Below are 16,574 nucleotides of genomic sequence, written 5' to 3'. Positions count from 1 at the left end.
CTGGAACAGACCGCAATTGCAGAATACATACTCCCCCTCTCTTAGAGAAGGATGTCCAGGATGAGGGGAAGGAAGACAACCGCCCCTCTCTCCACAATCAAATCATCATTTTGGAACCCAATCCTGGTTAGGTGGCTTGTCAATCTTCACCTCTGACACCCTACCCATTTCTGTCCCTCCCTTCTCCACATTTGCCTTTCTCATCCACTTGATCCTCTCCTTGCTCCCTGTACCTAGGTCTAATTATCCCATCTTCCGTCCCCGTTCATCGCAACGAGCACACTCCCCATTTGCAACGCCACAGGAAATAGAGTATTTTTTTTAACTATAATGGAGCCGGTGCTGTACAACAGCCTGTTTAGTAGGTTGGTGGTGGGAAGGGGGAGGGGGGTAGGATAATGTATCCATTTAGTGATCATCAGCAGGGCCATTGGTTAATGGTGACTGTATAAGACAAAAGCTGGTTTCATTCCATGCAATTCCAGGGATTGACTGATACTGGGATCGCATTATTCTCTATATATTCTATAATAATCACAACCTAGCAGTCTGTTCCGACGAATCCATATCTGTGCGATCTGCTTTGATCGGTTAAAGCATTGGTTGGTGTTTGCATCATGTTTTAGATATTGGAACAGAGAAGCTGCCCATTAATTGGATTTAGTGGTAGTGTAGGAAGCATATGCAAATCTTGGTCAAAACTATTAGTACTGATGCCATCTAGTGGTAAACATCAGACCAGCAATTACAAATACGGAGATGAATAACCACGATAGGGCTCCCCTTGCCCTCACCTTCCACCCCACCAGCCTCCACATTCAACAGAACACCCTCCACTTCCACGGTGATGCCACCACGGAATACATCTTCCCCTTCCAGCATTTCAAAGGGACCATTCCCTCAATACCCTGGTCCATTCGTCAATCACCCCCAATACCCCAGCCATGACATCGTCTCATGCAAGACCTGCTCTCCTTTACCTCCTCTCTTCCCAACATCCAGGGCCCCAATCATGAAATGATAATTTACTTTCTTCAATTAGCATTCTGTATTCGCTGCTTACGATGAGGTTGCCTCTACATTGGGGAGATCAAAAGGATCTAGCGACTGCTTTGCGGAACAACTTCATTCAGTCCGCAAGCATGACCTTGAGCTTCCAGTCACCTGTTATTTAATTCTCTGCCCTACTTCCACACTGTACTCGGCTGCCTACACTGTTCCTTTGAAGCTTAACGCAAGATCAAGGAACAGTACCTCAGCTTTCAATTAGGCACTTGCCAGCCTTCTGGACTTGATGTTGAGTTCAACAATTTCAGACAGTAGTCTCTGCCCTTCACTTTTTCAGACAGCGGCTGTTGGTAATGACACTGCTATTCCCACTTACACATCCCCCAGTCCCATCTTTTGTTTCTCTACTTGCCCATTTACCATCTTGTTTTGCCTTACATCGTTATCCCTCGTCAGTTAATCTCTCCTGCCTTCCATCCCATCACAGACCTTCCCTTTTGTTCTTTCCTGCCCTCTACCCAATCCTTTCTCTGCCTCTGTACCTGTTGCATCTCTAATTTCTTCCACTTCTAATGAAAAGGTCATCAACCTGAAACATTAACTTTGTTTCTTTCCACAGATGCTGTCTGACCTGGAGCACTTCCAGCATTTTTTGCTTTTATTTGAGATAAATAACTTCTTGTTTTCATTCACCTTGGGATAAAGCCCAGTTTGAATGGCGCCGGGGAACCAGATGCACATGAAAATGCCATAATACTGTAAATGGTGAGTGCTGCACCTGGATTTGTGCCATCTGCCAGTGCATGTGTTACCTCATGAAGGCCTAAATTAATGGCCCCAATTGGAAACCAGTGAAGATCTGATTATATGTAAATTATTTGAAAATAATACCTACTGTGACACTAAGCAATCCAAAACACGAAGGGCTTGTGAAAGACTGAAATAACATGAACTTGAATAGAACTAGCTTTTAAACTAATGTCAAACAGATTTCAAGATATGCCAGAAGGGACACTATATTACATATGCTACAGCTCAAAGCTTATACTTTGTAATATAAACTCTTTTAGTGGATGTGCAGCATTTACCACAGTATGCAATGCCAGTATATTCCTTCAGCAAATCAGGACTGGTGTATGTCCAGTGATGGCTGGGTGGATTTCGAATATTTAGTGTGCTTGTTTCCAATGGTGTGAGTAACAAGATCTGGTCATTCCTTTTGTGAATCCGGGAGTGGCAGCAAGTCGTGGTATTATACGAGCATTGCAGGTAATAAGTACAAGCATCAGCAATTGTTAATAGACTGTTGCATTCGCACAGTAGTTAAAAACTTTGGCAGAAGCAGACATGCTGACCCAACTGTAGAGAAACAATTTGTTTGATGCAGGCAATTTCTGGCATAAGTCAATGCCAATAACCCAACCTTGTCACCAGAATACAGTTGAGGCAAACACCCTGGTGCAGACTGTAAAATTTCGATTTGTGCTTTATTCCCTTATATGCAAAATCTCTGAAGGATTTACCATTTGTTGTATAATTCATCTTCACATTCATGTTCATCAGCTCACATTTCTCCACATTAAACCAGATCCAAACCCATCAGGTCCAGTTTACCAAACCATGGTCTCTCTTTTCAGTCCTTTTCAGTTAACCCTAATGCCTATTTTTCAGTCATCTGCAAATTCCATTTGTGGCCCATAGCTATAGATCATTTACATCCATTAAACAAATTAATGGACTGTTGCAGGACATTACTGTCCAAATTCCTCTGTTCAAAAAAAATCCATTAACCACTAATTTATTTTCTCTTTCAACTAACTTCCTATCCAGGCCGCCTTTCACATCAAATGCTTAAATTTCGTTAACAAACTTGGCATGTGACAAAATGTCAAACATCTTTGAAAACATGTATGCACATATACACTTAATGCAGGTACTTTAGTCATACACTACATTAATTACTCAAAGAACACTATACACTGTCAGACACAGCTGGCCATTTACAAACCTGTGGTGGCTGATCTCAATTCACACATTTCTTTTTATGCAAGTATCACTTTTATCATCCAGTACGGCCTCAAAGGTTAGGCACTCCTGATGTCAGGCTAATGGGTCTACTGTTACTTACTTTACCCCTTTATGCTACACACACTACCATCCTGTCCTGTGGTGCAACTTCCAGAACTAGGAATATTTGAAAAATTATGGCCAGATCCTCTGCAATTTCTTTGCTGACTACCCAGCAATCTACAATGCATACCACCGGAGTCCAATGCCTTTTTCACTTAGATCTCCACCACTTCATCACTCCAACTTTAGCCAGAAGTGCTGAGTGGATGATCCATCCTGCCCTCCTCCCGAGGTCCCCAGCCTCACAGAGGCCGGACTTCAGACATTCTATTTACTCCACGTATCAAGGAAGGGCAGAAGGCACAGGATACAGCAAAGACTGGGCCCTGACAACATCCCAGCTGTTGTACTGAAGACTCGTGCTCCAGAACTAGCCGCACCTCTAGCCAAGCTGCTCCAGTACAGCTACAACACTGGCATCTACCAGACAATGTGGAAAATTGCTCAGCGATGTCCTGTCCACAAAATACAGGGCAAATCTAATCCGGCCAATTACTGCCCCATCAGTCTACTCTTGACCAGCAGCAAAGTGATGAAGGTGACATTGACAGTGTTGTCCAGCAGCACTTACTCAGCAATAACCTGCTTACTGATGGTCAGTTTGGGTTTCACCAGGGCCACTCAGCTCCTGACCTCATTACAGCCTTGGTCTAAACATGGACAAAAGAGCCGAACTCCAGAGGCGAGGAGAGAGTGATTGCACTTGATATCCAGGCAGCATTTGACCAAGTGTAGCATCAAGAAGCCCAAGCAAATTTGAAGTCAATGGGAATCGGGGAGAAAATTCTCTGCTAGTTGGAGTGATACCTAGCACAAATGTTAGGCCACAGCTGGAGTACTGTGCACAGTTCTGGTCACCACACAATAGGAAGGATGTGATTACAATGGACAGGGTGCAGAGGAGATTCACCAGGATGTTGCCTGGGCTAGAGCATTTCAGTTATGAAGACAGACTAGATAGGCTGGGGTTGTTTTCCTTGGAGCGGAGAAGGCTGAGGGGGGAACCTGATTGAGGTATACAAAATTATGAGGGGCATTGATAGGATAGACAGGAAGAAACTTTTTCCCTTAGCGGAGAAGTCAATAACGAGGGGGGCATTGATTTAAGATAAGGGGCAGGAGGTTTAGAGGGGAGTTGAGGAGAAGTTTTTTCACCCAGAGGCTGGTTGGAATCTGGAACACACTGCCTGAAGGGGTGGTAGAGGCATGAACACTCACGACGTTCAAGAAGTATTTAGATGATCACGTGAAACGCCATAACATACAAGGCTACGGGCCAAGTGTGGGGAAATGGGATTAGTTAGGACGGGTGCTTGATGGTCGGCGCAGGCGCGTTGGGCCGAAGGGCCTGTTTCTGTGCTGTAAAACTCTATGATTCTAAAGGAAGATGGTTGTTGTTTTTGGAAGCCAAACATCACAGCCTCAGGATATCACTGCAGAAGTTCCTCAGGGTAGTGGCCCAGGCCCAATCATCTTCAGCTGCTTCAATGAGCTTCCCTTCTTAACTTATATTTATATAGCACCTTTAATGTACTAAAATGTCCCAAGGGACTTTCCAGGAGAATTATAAAACCAAGTATGACACTGGGCACAAAAGGAGATATTAGTTCAGATGGCCAAAAGCCTGGTCAAAGAGGTAGGTTTTAAGGAAAGTCTTAAGTGGAAAACGAGGTAGAGCAGCAGAGAGGTATCAGGAGGGTAACCAGAGCTTTGGGCCAAGGCAACTGAAGGTGCAGCCACCAATGGTGGAGTGATTGAAATTAGGGATGAATGAGAGGCTAGGATTAGAGGAGTGCAGTAATCTTGGAGTGTTGTACGGCTGGAAGAGATTACAGAGATAGGGAGGGGCGAGGCCATGGAGAGATTTGAAAACAAGGATAAGAATTTTAAAATCAAGACGTCGAACCAAAAGCCAATGTAGGTCAGCAAGCATAGGAATGATAGAGGAACTGGACTTGGTGCAAGTTAAGACACAGACAGGAGAGTTTTGGATGACCTCAAGTTTACGGAGAGTAGAATGTTGGAGACCATCCAGGAGTGCGTTGGAATAGTCAAGTCTAGAGGTAACGAAAGGATGAATGTGGGTTACAGCAAATGAGCTGAGACAGGGGTGAAGTGGGGCGATGTTAAGGAGGTGGAAGTAGGCAGTCTTAGTGGTGGCACGAGTAAGAGGTCAGAAGCTCATCTCAGAGTCAAACGTGACACCAACGTTGTGGACAGACTGGCTTAGTCTCAGACTATTGGCAGGGACAGGAAGAGAATCAGTAGCATGGGAATGGAGTTTGGAGCGGGGACTGAAAAATACAGTTTCAGTCTTCCATATATTTACTTGGAGGAAATTTCTGTTCATCCATTACTGGATGTTGTAAAAGCAGTCTTTTAATTTAGCAACAGTGGAGGAATCGAGAAGTGGTGGTGAGGTAGAGCGGAGCGTTTTGTCAGCATACTATGAAAACTAAATGCTGTGCTTTCGGATGATGTCGTCGAGGGGCAGCATGCAGATGAGAAATAGGAAGGGGGCCAAGGATAGACCCTTGGGGGGCACCAGAGCTAACAATGCGGGAGCAAAAGAGGACAGCGCAAATGATTCTCTGGCTACGATTAGATAAATAAGAATGGAACCAGGTGAGTGCAGTCCCACCCAGCTGAATGACAGTGGAGAAGCGTTGGAGGAGGATGGTGTGGTCTGTGTCAAAGGCTGCAGACAGGTCAAGAAGGACGAGGAAGGAAAGTTTACCTTTTTCACAGTCACATAGGATGTAATTTGAGACTTTAAGAGCTGTTTCAGTACATAGCAGCAGGAGTAGGTCATTCAGCCCATCAAGCCTGCTCCGCCATTCAGTACGACCATGGCTGATCATCCACTTCAATGCCTTTTTCCCCCACAGTATCCTCATATCCCCTTATATCATTTGTATTTAGAAATCTGTCTACCTCTGCTTTAAACATACTCCAAGTTTCCACAGCCCTCTGGTGTAGAGAATTCCAAAGATTCACAACCCTCTGAGTAAAGAAATGTCTCCTCATGTCAGTCCTAAGTGGCTTCCCCCTTATTTTGGAATTGTGTCCCCTGGTTCTAGACTCCCCAAATAGGGGAAACATCTTAGCTGCATCTACCTGTCTATCCTTTTAAGTATTTTGAAGGTTTCAATGAGACCACGCCTCATTCTTTGAAACTCGAGAGAATACAGGCCCAGTTTCCCCAATCTCTCTTCATAAGACAGTCCCACCATCCCGGGAACAAGTCTGGTGAACATTCGTTGCACTCCCTCTATGGCAATAATATCCTTCCTAAGATAAGGGGACCAAAACTGCACACAGTACTCCAGGTGCAGTCTAACCAAGGTTCTATGCATATATTGAAGCATGACTTCACGACTCCTGTACTCAAATCTTATCCCAATACCATTAGCCTTCTTAATTGCTTGCTGCACCCGCATGTCAGCTTTCAGTGACTTATTGAGAAGGACACCCAGGTCCCTTTGTACATATACACTTTCTAATCTCTTACCATTTAAGAAATATTCTGCACATCTGTTCCTCCTACCAAAGTGGATAACCTCACATTTTTCTACATTATGTTCCATCTGCCACATTCTTGCTCACTCACTCTTTCCAAATCCCTGTGAAGTTGCTTTGCACCTTCCCCATGACACACATTCCCACCTAGTTTTTTTTGTCATCTGCGACTTGGTCATCCCACATCCAAATCATTGATAAATATTGTGAACAGCTGGGGCCCAAGCAGCACTGATCCCTGCAGTACCCCACTAGTCACAGCCTGCCAACACAAGAATGACCTGTTCATTCCTACTCTGTTTTCTGCCTGTTAACCAGTCCTTAATCCATGCCAGTATATTGCGTCCTATCTGATGTGCTTTAATTTTGCTAACCAACCTCCTGTGGGGGACTTTATCAAAGACCTTTTGAAAATCCAAGTATACCACATCCACCGACTCCCCTTTATCAATTCTGTTAGTAACATCCTCAAAAAACTCCAACAGGTTCGTCAAACATGATTTCCCATTCATAAATCCATGTTGACTATGCCCAATCAGATCATTATCCAAGTATCCATTTATCTCATCCTTTAGAATAGATTCTAGCATTTTCCCAATGACTGATGTAAGGTTAACAGGTCTGTAATTCCCTGTTTTCTCTCTCCCTCCCTTCTTAAATAGTGGGGTGACATTTGTGACCTTCCAATCTGCAGGAACCGCTTCAGAATCTATAGAATTTTGGATGATGATAACCATAGCTACCTCTTTCAACACTCTTCCCCCAATCCCTTGGATCTCTAATTCTGGGAGATCTCTTATATCTTCCTCAGTGAAGATAGACACAAAGTAATCATTTAGCTTCTCTGCCATTCTCTATTTCCCATTACCACAGAAAGCAGTTGAGGCCAAAACATTGTATGTTTTCAAGAAGGAGTTAGATATAGCTCTTGGGTCTGATGGGATCAAAGAGTATGGGGCAAAAGCGGAAACAGGTTACTGAGTTGGATGGTCAGCCATGATCATAATGAATGGCGGAACAAGCTCGAAGGGTCAAGTGGCCTACTCCTGCTCCTATTTTCTATGTATTATAAATTCTCCTGACTCTGCCTGTAATGGACCCACATTTGTCTTAGCCAAACGTTTTCTTTTTACGTACCTATAGAAGCTTTTACAGTCCTTTTTTTATATTTTACTAGCTTATATTCATATTCTATTCTCCCTTTATCAGTTTCTTCGTCCTCCTTTGCTGTATTCTGAAATCCTCCCAATCCTCAGATTTACTGCTATGTCTGGCAACTTTACAGGCCTTTTCTTTTAATCTTATACAATCCTTAACTTTTTGTTATCCACAGTTGACTGCTTTTACTTTTCGGGGTTTTGTGCCTTGAAGGAATGTATAGTTGCTGCAAACTAGGTAATAATTCTCGAAAGACTACCTATTGCCTCTGTACCGTCATACCTTTTAATGTATTTTCCCAATCCACCTCAGCCAATTTGCCCCTCATACCTTCATAATTTCCTTTGTTCAAATTTAACACCCTGGCTTTAGATTGAACTCCCTCACTTTCAAACATAATGCAAAATTCTATCATATTATTTTAAAAGTTCTTTTATAACAAGATTAATTAGCCCTTTCTCATGACATATCAGATCTAAAATGGCCTGTCCTCTAGTCGGTTCCTCAACATACTGCTCTAGAAAACCACCTCTAACACACTCCAGAAACTCATCCTCCACAGCGTTAGTGCTCATTAGGTTTACCCAGTCTATATGCAAGTTGAAGTCATCCATGATTACTGTATTACCCATGCTACATGCTTCTCTAATCTCCTGAGTAATGCCATGCCCCACACTACCACTACTGGTTTTTCCTCATCTCCCCTCTAATTTTTCTACCAATCACTTTAAATCTATGACCCCTAGTCACTGTCCTCTCTGCTAAGGTGAATAGACCCTTCACCTCCACTCTATCCAGGCCCCTCAACATTTTGTACATATCAATCAGATCTCCCCTCAGCCTTCTCTGTTCCAAGGAGAACAACTCCAACCTATGCAATCTTTCGTCATGGCTGCATTTTTCCAGTCCTGGCAACATCCTCGTAAATTTCCTCTGTACCCTCTCTCATGCAATTACATCCTTTCTGTATCGCAACTTGTGGCCTAACCATGAGTTATATAGTTCCAGCATAACCTCCCTGCTCTTGTATTCTATACCTTGGCTAATAAAGGAAAGGATTCCATATGCCTTTTTAACCACCTTATTGACCTTTCCTGCTACCTTCAGGGATCTGTGGACATTCACTCCAAGGTTCCTCACTTTCTCTACACTTAGTATTTTCCCATTAATCGTGTATTCCTTTGCTTTGTTTGACCTCCCCAAATGCATCACCTCACACTTCTCCAGGTTGAATTCCATTTGCCACTTTTCTGCCCATCTGACCAGACCATCAATATCTTCCTGCAGCCTACAGTTATCTTCCTCGCTATCTACCACACGGCCAATCTTTGTGTCGTCCACAAACTTCTTGATCATGCCCCTTACGTTTACGTCCAAATCGTTAATATACACCACAAAAAGCAGGCGACCCAGTCCTGAGCCCTGCGGAACACCACTGGAAACAGCCCTTCAGTCACTAAAACAGCTGTCAACAATTACCCTTTGTTTTCTGCCACTGAGCCAATTTTGTATGCACCTTGCTGCATTTCCCTGGATCCCATGGGATTTTTTTTTTTAACCGATCTGCCATGTGGGACCTTATCAAAAGCATTGCTAAAATCTATGTAGACCACATCAACAGCACTACCCTCATATATCTTCCTTGTTACTTCAAAAAATTCATTCAAGTTGGTCAAACAAGGTCTTTCCTCAACAAATCCATGCTGACTATCCTTGATTAACCTGTGCCTTTCCAAGTGACAGTTTATCCTGTCTCTCAGAATACATTCCAATAATTTTCCCACTACGGAGGTTAGACTGACTGGCCTGTAATTATTCGGTCTGTCCCTCACTCCCTTTTTAAACAGAGGTACAAGGTTAGCAATTCTCCAATCCTCCGGCATCACACCTGTATTCAGTGAGGACTGGAAAATGATGGTCAGACCCTCTGCTATTTCCTCTCTCGCTTCTTTAAACAGGGATAAATTTCATCTGGTGATTTATCAACTTTCAAGGATGCTAATCCCATTAATACTTCCTCTCTCCCTATGTTTATCACATCCTCTCAATTTGTGACCTCTATATCCTCCATTATTGCCTACTTCCACTTCCATAACATCTCCCGCCTATGCTGCTGAAGCATTCTATGACCACCTTGTGCTTGTTCAGGGTGAGTGTAGAGCGGGTAGGGTAGAGGGCTTCAAGGAGTTGGGTGGTGAACATAAAGGAGCCTGGGACTATTTTTGTCTGCCTGGTGTATGTTAATAGGATTACAGTTTACCTATATAGAAGCTGAGCAAGCCATGCTCAGCACACATCTGAATGTGTCAGCACTGTATCATTTCCTAACCCTGAATTGTAAACCGACCTCAGCCTTGTGTTTCTAAACAAGCTTGTTTTTTCTCCGGCTAAAGATTCTGTTTTATATCTTGGGCCTCTTGTACCAGAATCTGGTACTAAGTCTGTAGCCTCTCAAAGGTTGGGTCGATTAGTCGGTGGTTAGAATGCTATTCCCAGGGGCTTCAGGATGTTGGCACTTGTCAATAACTGGTGACAAACTTTCAAAAAGTATTACATGTGCTGTGCTTTTAAGATAAGCGTTCCAAGCAAAGTAAAATTGGAAACACACTTCACATGCCACAGGCTCAGCAACAAAACAAAAAAGATAGGATATTTTTGGTGTGGTAATAGCAGCAACCAATCCTATGGTCCCAACATAACCTTGATGGTAAACAAATAGACAAAAGAATGAAGGAACGGCAGAGACACTGAATGAGTACTTTGCTTCAGTTTATAGGGAATAATTTAATAGTGGGAATGAAAGGATTCAAGAGGAGGAGGTGGAGCAATTAGATAGGATAGCCATTGATGAAGAAGTAGTAATAAGGGAGAAGAGGAAATGGAAAAAGGAAAGACTTGCATTTATATCGTGCCTCTCATGATCATAGGACATCCCAAAGCACTTAACAGCCAAGTTTGAAGTGTAGTCCTTGTTGTGATGTAGGAAATGCAGCAGCAGCCAATTTGCACACAGCAAACTTTCACGAACAGCAGTTGCCGTTTCATGGGATGTGAGTGTCACTGACAAGGCCAGCAGTTGTTGCCTATCCCTAATTGTCCTTGAGAAGATGGTGGTGAACCACCTTCTTGATCCGCTGCAGTCCATGTGGTGCAGGTACACACACAGTGCTGTTGGGAAGGGAGATCCAGGTTTTTGGCCCAGCGACGGTGAAGAAATGGCGATATGTCGGGATGGAGGGGAGACTTGCAGGTGGTGGTGGTTCCATATATCTGCTGCCCTGTCCTTTGAAGTGGTAGAGGCTGCGAGTTTGGAAGTTGCTGCAGTGCATCTCGTAGATGGTATACAGTGGTGGAGGGCGTGAATGTTTAAGGTGGTGGTAGGGGTGCCGATCAAGCGAGGTGCTTTGTCCTGGATGGTGACCAGCTTCTTGTGTAGTGGTGGCGCTGCAATTAGTCAGGCTAGTGGCGAGTATTCCATCATGTTCCTGACCCATGCCTTGTAGATGGTGGACAGGCTTTGGGGGTTCAGGAAGTGAGCAACATGCCACAGAATTCCCAGCCTGTGACCTGCTCTTGTAGCCACACTATATGACTGGTCCAGTTAAGTTTCTGGTCAATGGTAACACCCCACCCAGGACGTTGATGCTGTGCGTAATGCCATTGAATGTCAAGGAAGGTTGGTTGATTCTCTCTTTTTGGAGATGGTCTTGCCAAGCACACGTGTGGTGCGAGTGTTACTTGCCACTTATCAGCCCAAGCCTGAATGTTGTCCAGGTCTTATTGCATGTGGGCATAGACAGCTTCAGCATCTGAGGAGCCAAGTATGGTACTAAACGCTGCGCAATCATCAGCAAACATTCCCACTTCTGACCTGCCGCAGTACCTGTGCTAGTGAGCGTAAAAATAGGAGGATTGATCGATGGCTGGAGACATTTAGGAAGGACAGGCAAAAAGGAAAAGGAGGTGGTGTTGCGCTGATAATAAGGGATGGGATCAGTACATTAGTAAGTGAGGATCTGAGATCAGAAGAACAAAATGTGGAATCTGTTTGGGTGGAGCTAAGAAACAGCAAGGGGCAGCAAACATTGGTAGGAGTTGTTTATAGGCCAAACAGTGGCCTATGATTCTAGTTTGAAGAGGGTACTGAGGTTATCCAAGGACTTCTTGAGAGTGTTCCCGAGACAGGGAAGAGGTTGGTGGCAAGGCTACAGAGACTGGGAGGGGCTGGAGGGAGAAAAGAGGGGTGAAGGCTAGGTTAAAATAAATCAAAGTAAATTAAACTTTTACTGTTTAAACAGCAGCACACCGGCACCTATAAGAAAACACTATTATGCTATAACCATCGCTGATTTGTTCCCAATACAGTTAGCCATTTCAGAGACATTATTCATTCAAATCCACATAATAAATGTATACTTTTACACAAGTTGATACCATCTGCATTATTTTTCCCACACAGTATAATTGAAATGGTAAATGGGGTAGGAAGCCTCACACTAGAAGTTAGAAATTTAATAGTATAAAATAATTATCTACTCACTATAAGGCAAAGGACTTAGTGAAATTACTTTATGCTAGCAATTACAAACATTAGAATATTAATAGAATTAAAGTGGTTAGCCTAGAATTTTAAATATATATGGAAACTGCAGCAAAACAAAAAAAAAAGGGTTGTAGCAGCAACAATGGAGAAAGCCTTTTGGATACCTTGACGTCTTCTCAACTCACCTGACAGAGATGTACAACCATTTTCTAGGATCAGAGATGCAAGTACAAGAGTAAGAATATGGTTCAAAGTAACTAATACAGACTTGCATCAGAAAACAAAAGAACGTGAGCACTAAAAAGGTTGAAATTGTAAAAGAGAGACAAAATGAGAGAAGACTAAAATTTTTGAACTGCATAGAAGACAAAGATTTCTTTTCGCTTACTTCTCGTTTTGCTAGTAACACATTTGGCACTATATGTGGTAGGCATCGCCCCAACATCAGCATCACACACTGTTCGCTATCTGCGATTCGAGAAACCTAGACAAACAGAAAATAAACATTATTTATGCAACTATTTCTAGAGCCCTATTTAAAATTGTGCTTTCATTACAAATTGGTAAAATGAAGTTAAAAATAAAAACACAATGCCACTATCAAGTTACTGAAATGATATCACCATCATGATTTCAGCGATTGACCAGCTTCACTCCGCATCCCTCAAAAAGCACACAAATCCAAGCTCTGCGGCAATAAATTTCCAATGAAACATCTGTGGACCTTTAGCAGAATCTCTCCATGGCTCAAGTGCAACGGTGAACAGCTAGTTCAACATGCTGCATGTCCCCTCCGTTTCGCAAATAGAATTTTCCAATTATTAGCATATTAATTCAATTTTCTCTTTTGATTTGCAAGCTAACTTGCGATCCAATGGTACAGCGCTCAACTCACACTCAATGAGTTCACAGCTAAGACGGAAATTACTACCCCTCTGAGTGAGCTCTTTCAACACTTCACAGGAAGAAAATATTCAAACTCAAAACTACACTCAGCCAATCCACAGCAGAGATGATTCTTCCTTCCCACCTGGAGGAAATATTGCAATCAACACCAGATATATGCAATTTCCCAGAAAGAATGCCCTCTTCAGGCTAGTTTAATTCAGGAACAGAATAACTCAGTGCATTAGATGTTGAAAGTGTGCGATGGAGTCACCTCAGAATACATCAACTAAGCATGTTGGCTGAATCATCCAACAATTCCAAAGTGACTGCCGTCATTCTGGCTTGAAATTCAAAACTAGGTTATATAGAGCTGAAAGGACAGTGTGCCAACTCGCCAAGCATGCAGTCACCTATAAGTGACTAACTCAGCATTCAAGAAACATCAATTTCACATAACATTAACTTTAAAGAAAAGAGTTGTATATGGGTTAAAAACTCTGTACCCTGAACGAATGAAGACGTAGCCAAAATAACTGCATTGGTTCTTGGACAAAGCACCAGAGGTCTAACTTTAGAAGTTTTTTTTCCCCTGCAAGGCTGACCTTCTGCCCCAATTTATTTTTTCCACATGAACTGAGAGAGAGCACACTCACAGAACTCAGGAAGTGAATGCTTATTTTTGACCAGTAAAGGGTGTGAGGAGATGGGATGGGGTAGTGCAAAGAGAATCATACAGAAGTACAAAAACCATAGATTCGAGTTGGGCGAGTACTCGGTAGAGGATTCCTGGAGGTGTACATATCATTCCTGTTCTCAGTTTTGCTTTAAAATGGGAGTAATTATGTAAGAAGGAAGATTAGAAATGACCTTTTGAGCATTGCACTTACTGACTGCACATGTACTGCAGCTGAGGTTCTGTATGCTTGTTGCGCATATCGAGTAATGGGAAGCAGAAAGGAAGGCTATTTTGCAGTGTTTTTTTTCTTGATTTTTTTAAAGCAACCAAATCTGCAGTGTGTTAAATCAAATTTCTTTTATGAGGGCAACACAATATTTATGAAAACAGACTCCAAGAGTGACAGAGATCTGAACTCTTCGGCTTCTACAGCTGTCTCTGCCAATTAAAGTTGTTTAAAAGAAAAAACACCAACTACCAGATGGAAACTACAGGATGTAGTACTGTATATATTGGCCTGAAATGGTTATCCTCCAGAAGAAACAATACATCATTTTCTTGTGGCCACATCAAATGCAGGTTCTTTGCCCTGCAGACCGGATACATCCAGTCTTAAACTAAAAATGATCCTGATTTATTAATTATCGATAGAAGAAAAATCGCCAGATGCATTCAATAGCCATCTCATATCACTTCAACTTTTGACAGACATGAAGAGCAGCAAGAATCATTGAGTATAGAACAATCTCACATGCAGTACGCAGCAGAAGTTAAGATTCACATGTTGACCGCACAGCAATATGCGACATTAAACAGGAGTCAGATTCTAAAGATAGTTAAGGATAATGCGTTATGTCTACATTAGTGGTGTAAAATTTGAATCAAGAGGTTACCTCTGCTCCCAAACGACTGTCAGTTGCCATGCGACAAAAAGATAGCAATGCTTGATGAAATGCAGGTGATAACATCCTGTAAAAACAAACAGGTGTATTAAGCAAACTGTTAATACATTGGAAAATTTACAATACTTTTTACAACAGTCTTCATTGAACTTATTTAAATTTATCATACAGTTTAATGGCTGGTCATTCTATAACACTATAATATCTTGGTAACACCTAAGTTTCTGGTCAATGCTTATCCCTAGGATATTCATGGTGGGGGATTAGACAACGGTAATGCCACTGAATGTTAAGGGAAGTTTTTTTGGCTCTTTTTGGTGAAGGTCATTGCCTGGCACTTCAGTGGCTAGTAACATTCACACCACTCATCAGCACAAGTCTAGGTTTGCTGCATGCTGGCAAGGACTGCTTCATTATCCAAGGAATTGTAAATTGGACTGCACACACTGAAATCATCAACAAACTGCCCCATTTCTGAATTTATGATGGAGAGAAGGTTATTGATTGAGCAGCTCAAGATGGTTGGGCCTAGGACACTGTCCAACGGAGCTCCTGCAGCAATGGCCTGAGGCGGAGATGATTGGCCTCCAATAACCACAAGCATCTTCCTTTGTGCTTGCTGTAGAAGGGTCAATATCTTGTTCAGCTGGGGATTCTGATCAGAGCATCAAGGCAGTTTTAAAATCCAGCACAGGACAGAATCAGCATAGCTGAGTGCGTCTGGAACTAAATTCATGATCTCAAATGATAGCAGAAAAAGAAATAAAGATCAACATTTACACAGCACCTTTTACAAACTCAGAACATCCCAAAGCTCCTGACAGCCAAAGAAGTATTTTTGAAGTGTCATCACTGTTGTAATGTAAAAAATGCAGCAGCCAATGGGCACACAGCAAGCTCCCATAACCTGGGGTATATGTGCAAAAATCATTAAGGCAACAGGGGCAGGTTGAGAAAGTAGTTAATAAAGCATATGGGATCATGGGCTTTATAAATAGGGGCCTAGAGTTAGCGGAAGGGTCGAGAACCACAGGACACCAATTTAAGGTGACTGGAAAAAGAAGCAATGACATGAGGAAAAACTTTTTTTTTTTAAATGCAGCTCGTGACTGGGATATGGAATGTTCCGCCTGAGAATGTGGAAGAGGTAAATTCAATTGAGGCCTCCAAAAGAGAATTGGATAATTATCTCAACTGAAAAAAATTGCAAAGCTACAGGGAAAAGGCAAGAGACTGGGACTAGGTGGGTTGCTGTTGCAGAGAGCTGACATGGACACGATGGGCCAAATGGTCTCCTGTACTGTAACCATTCTATGATTTTATAACAGCAATTCAATAAATGACCAGATAATTTTTTTTAGGTGTTGGTTGAGGGATGCATTTTGGCCACAGAACCTCAATTTTTTTTCAGTAATACCACGTGATCTTTTACATCCACCTGAGGGAGAAGCTTTATTCAAAAGACGGCACCTCCAACAGTGCAGCACTCCTATGGTACTGCACTGCAAGTGCCAGCCTAGACTATGAACTCAAATCACTGGAGTGGGTCTTGACCCCACAACCTTTTGATTTGGCAGTGAGTTTGCTACGACTGAGCTAAGGGAGCAAAGTTGGATCACAGCATGCATTCAGGAATTTGAAACATGGAAAATCAGTGCTTACTGTAAAAGAGCAACACATTACCAGTCAGAGTTTAAAGTTTGTTATTGGTAGCTTAGGTCGGTGGTATCATTAATCTTTAGTCTCACTT

At 42.6% G+C, this 16,574-nt stretch overlaps 1 protein-coding gene across 8 annotated transcripts in view; it reads right to left on the bottom strand.

The window, feature by feature from the left end:
- relch (RAB11 binding and LisH domain, coiled-coil and HEAT repeat containing) overlaps positions 1-16,574 on the bottom strand; it is a 107,342-nt gene that overhangs the window by 52,255 nt on the left and 38,513 nt on the right. For all 8 annotated transcript variants that reach the window (XR_010977164.1, XR_010977160.1, XM_068053876.1 and 5 more), the window contains exons 9-10: positions 14,816-14,891; positions 12,747-12,842 (exon numbers count right to left, since the gene is read on the bottom strand). Coding sequence is in view for 6 of the 8 variants with exons in the window: in XM_068053876.1 (XP_067909977.1) it covers positions 12,747-12,842; positions 14,816-14,891 (172 nt within the window). In the remaining 2 variants the exon portion in view is untranslated. The remainder of the gene's footprint in view (positions 1-12,746; positions 12,843-14,815; positions 14,892-16,574) is intronic.

The sequence above is a fragment of the Heterodontus francisci genome, chromosome 2 (assembly GCF_036365525.1).
Source record: "Heterodontus francisci isolate sHetFra1 chromosome 2, sHetFra1.hap1, whole genome shotgun sequence".
Taxonomy (NCBI): Eukaryota; Metazoa; Chordata; class Chondrichthyes; order Heterodontiformes; family Heterodontidae; genus Heterodontus; species Heterodontus francisci.
This window is presented reverse-complemented; position numbering and strand designations above follow the sequence as displayed.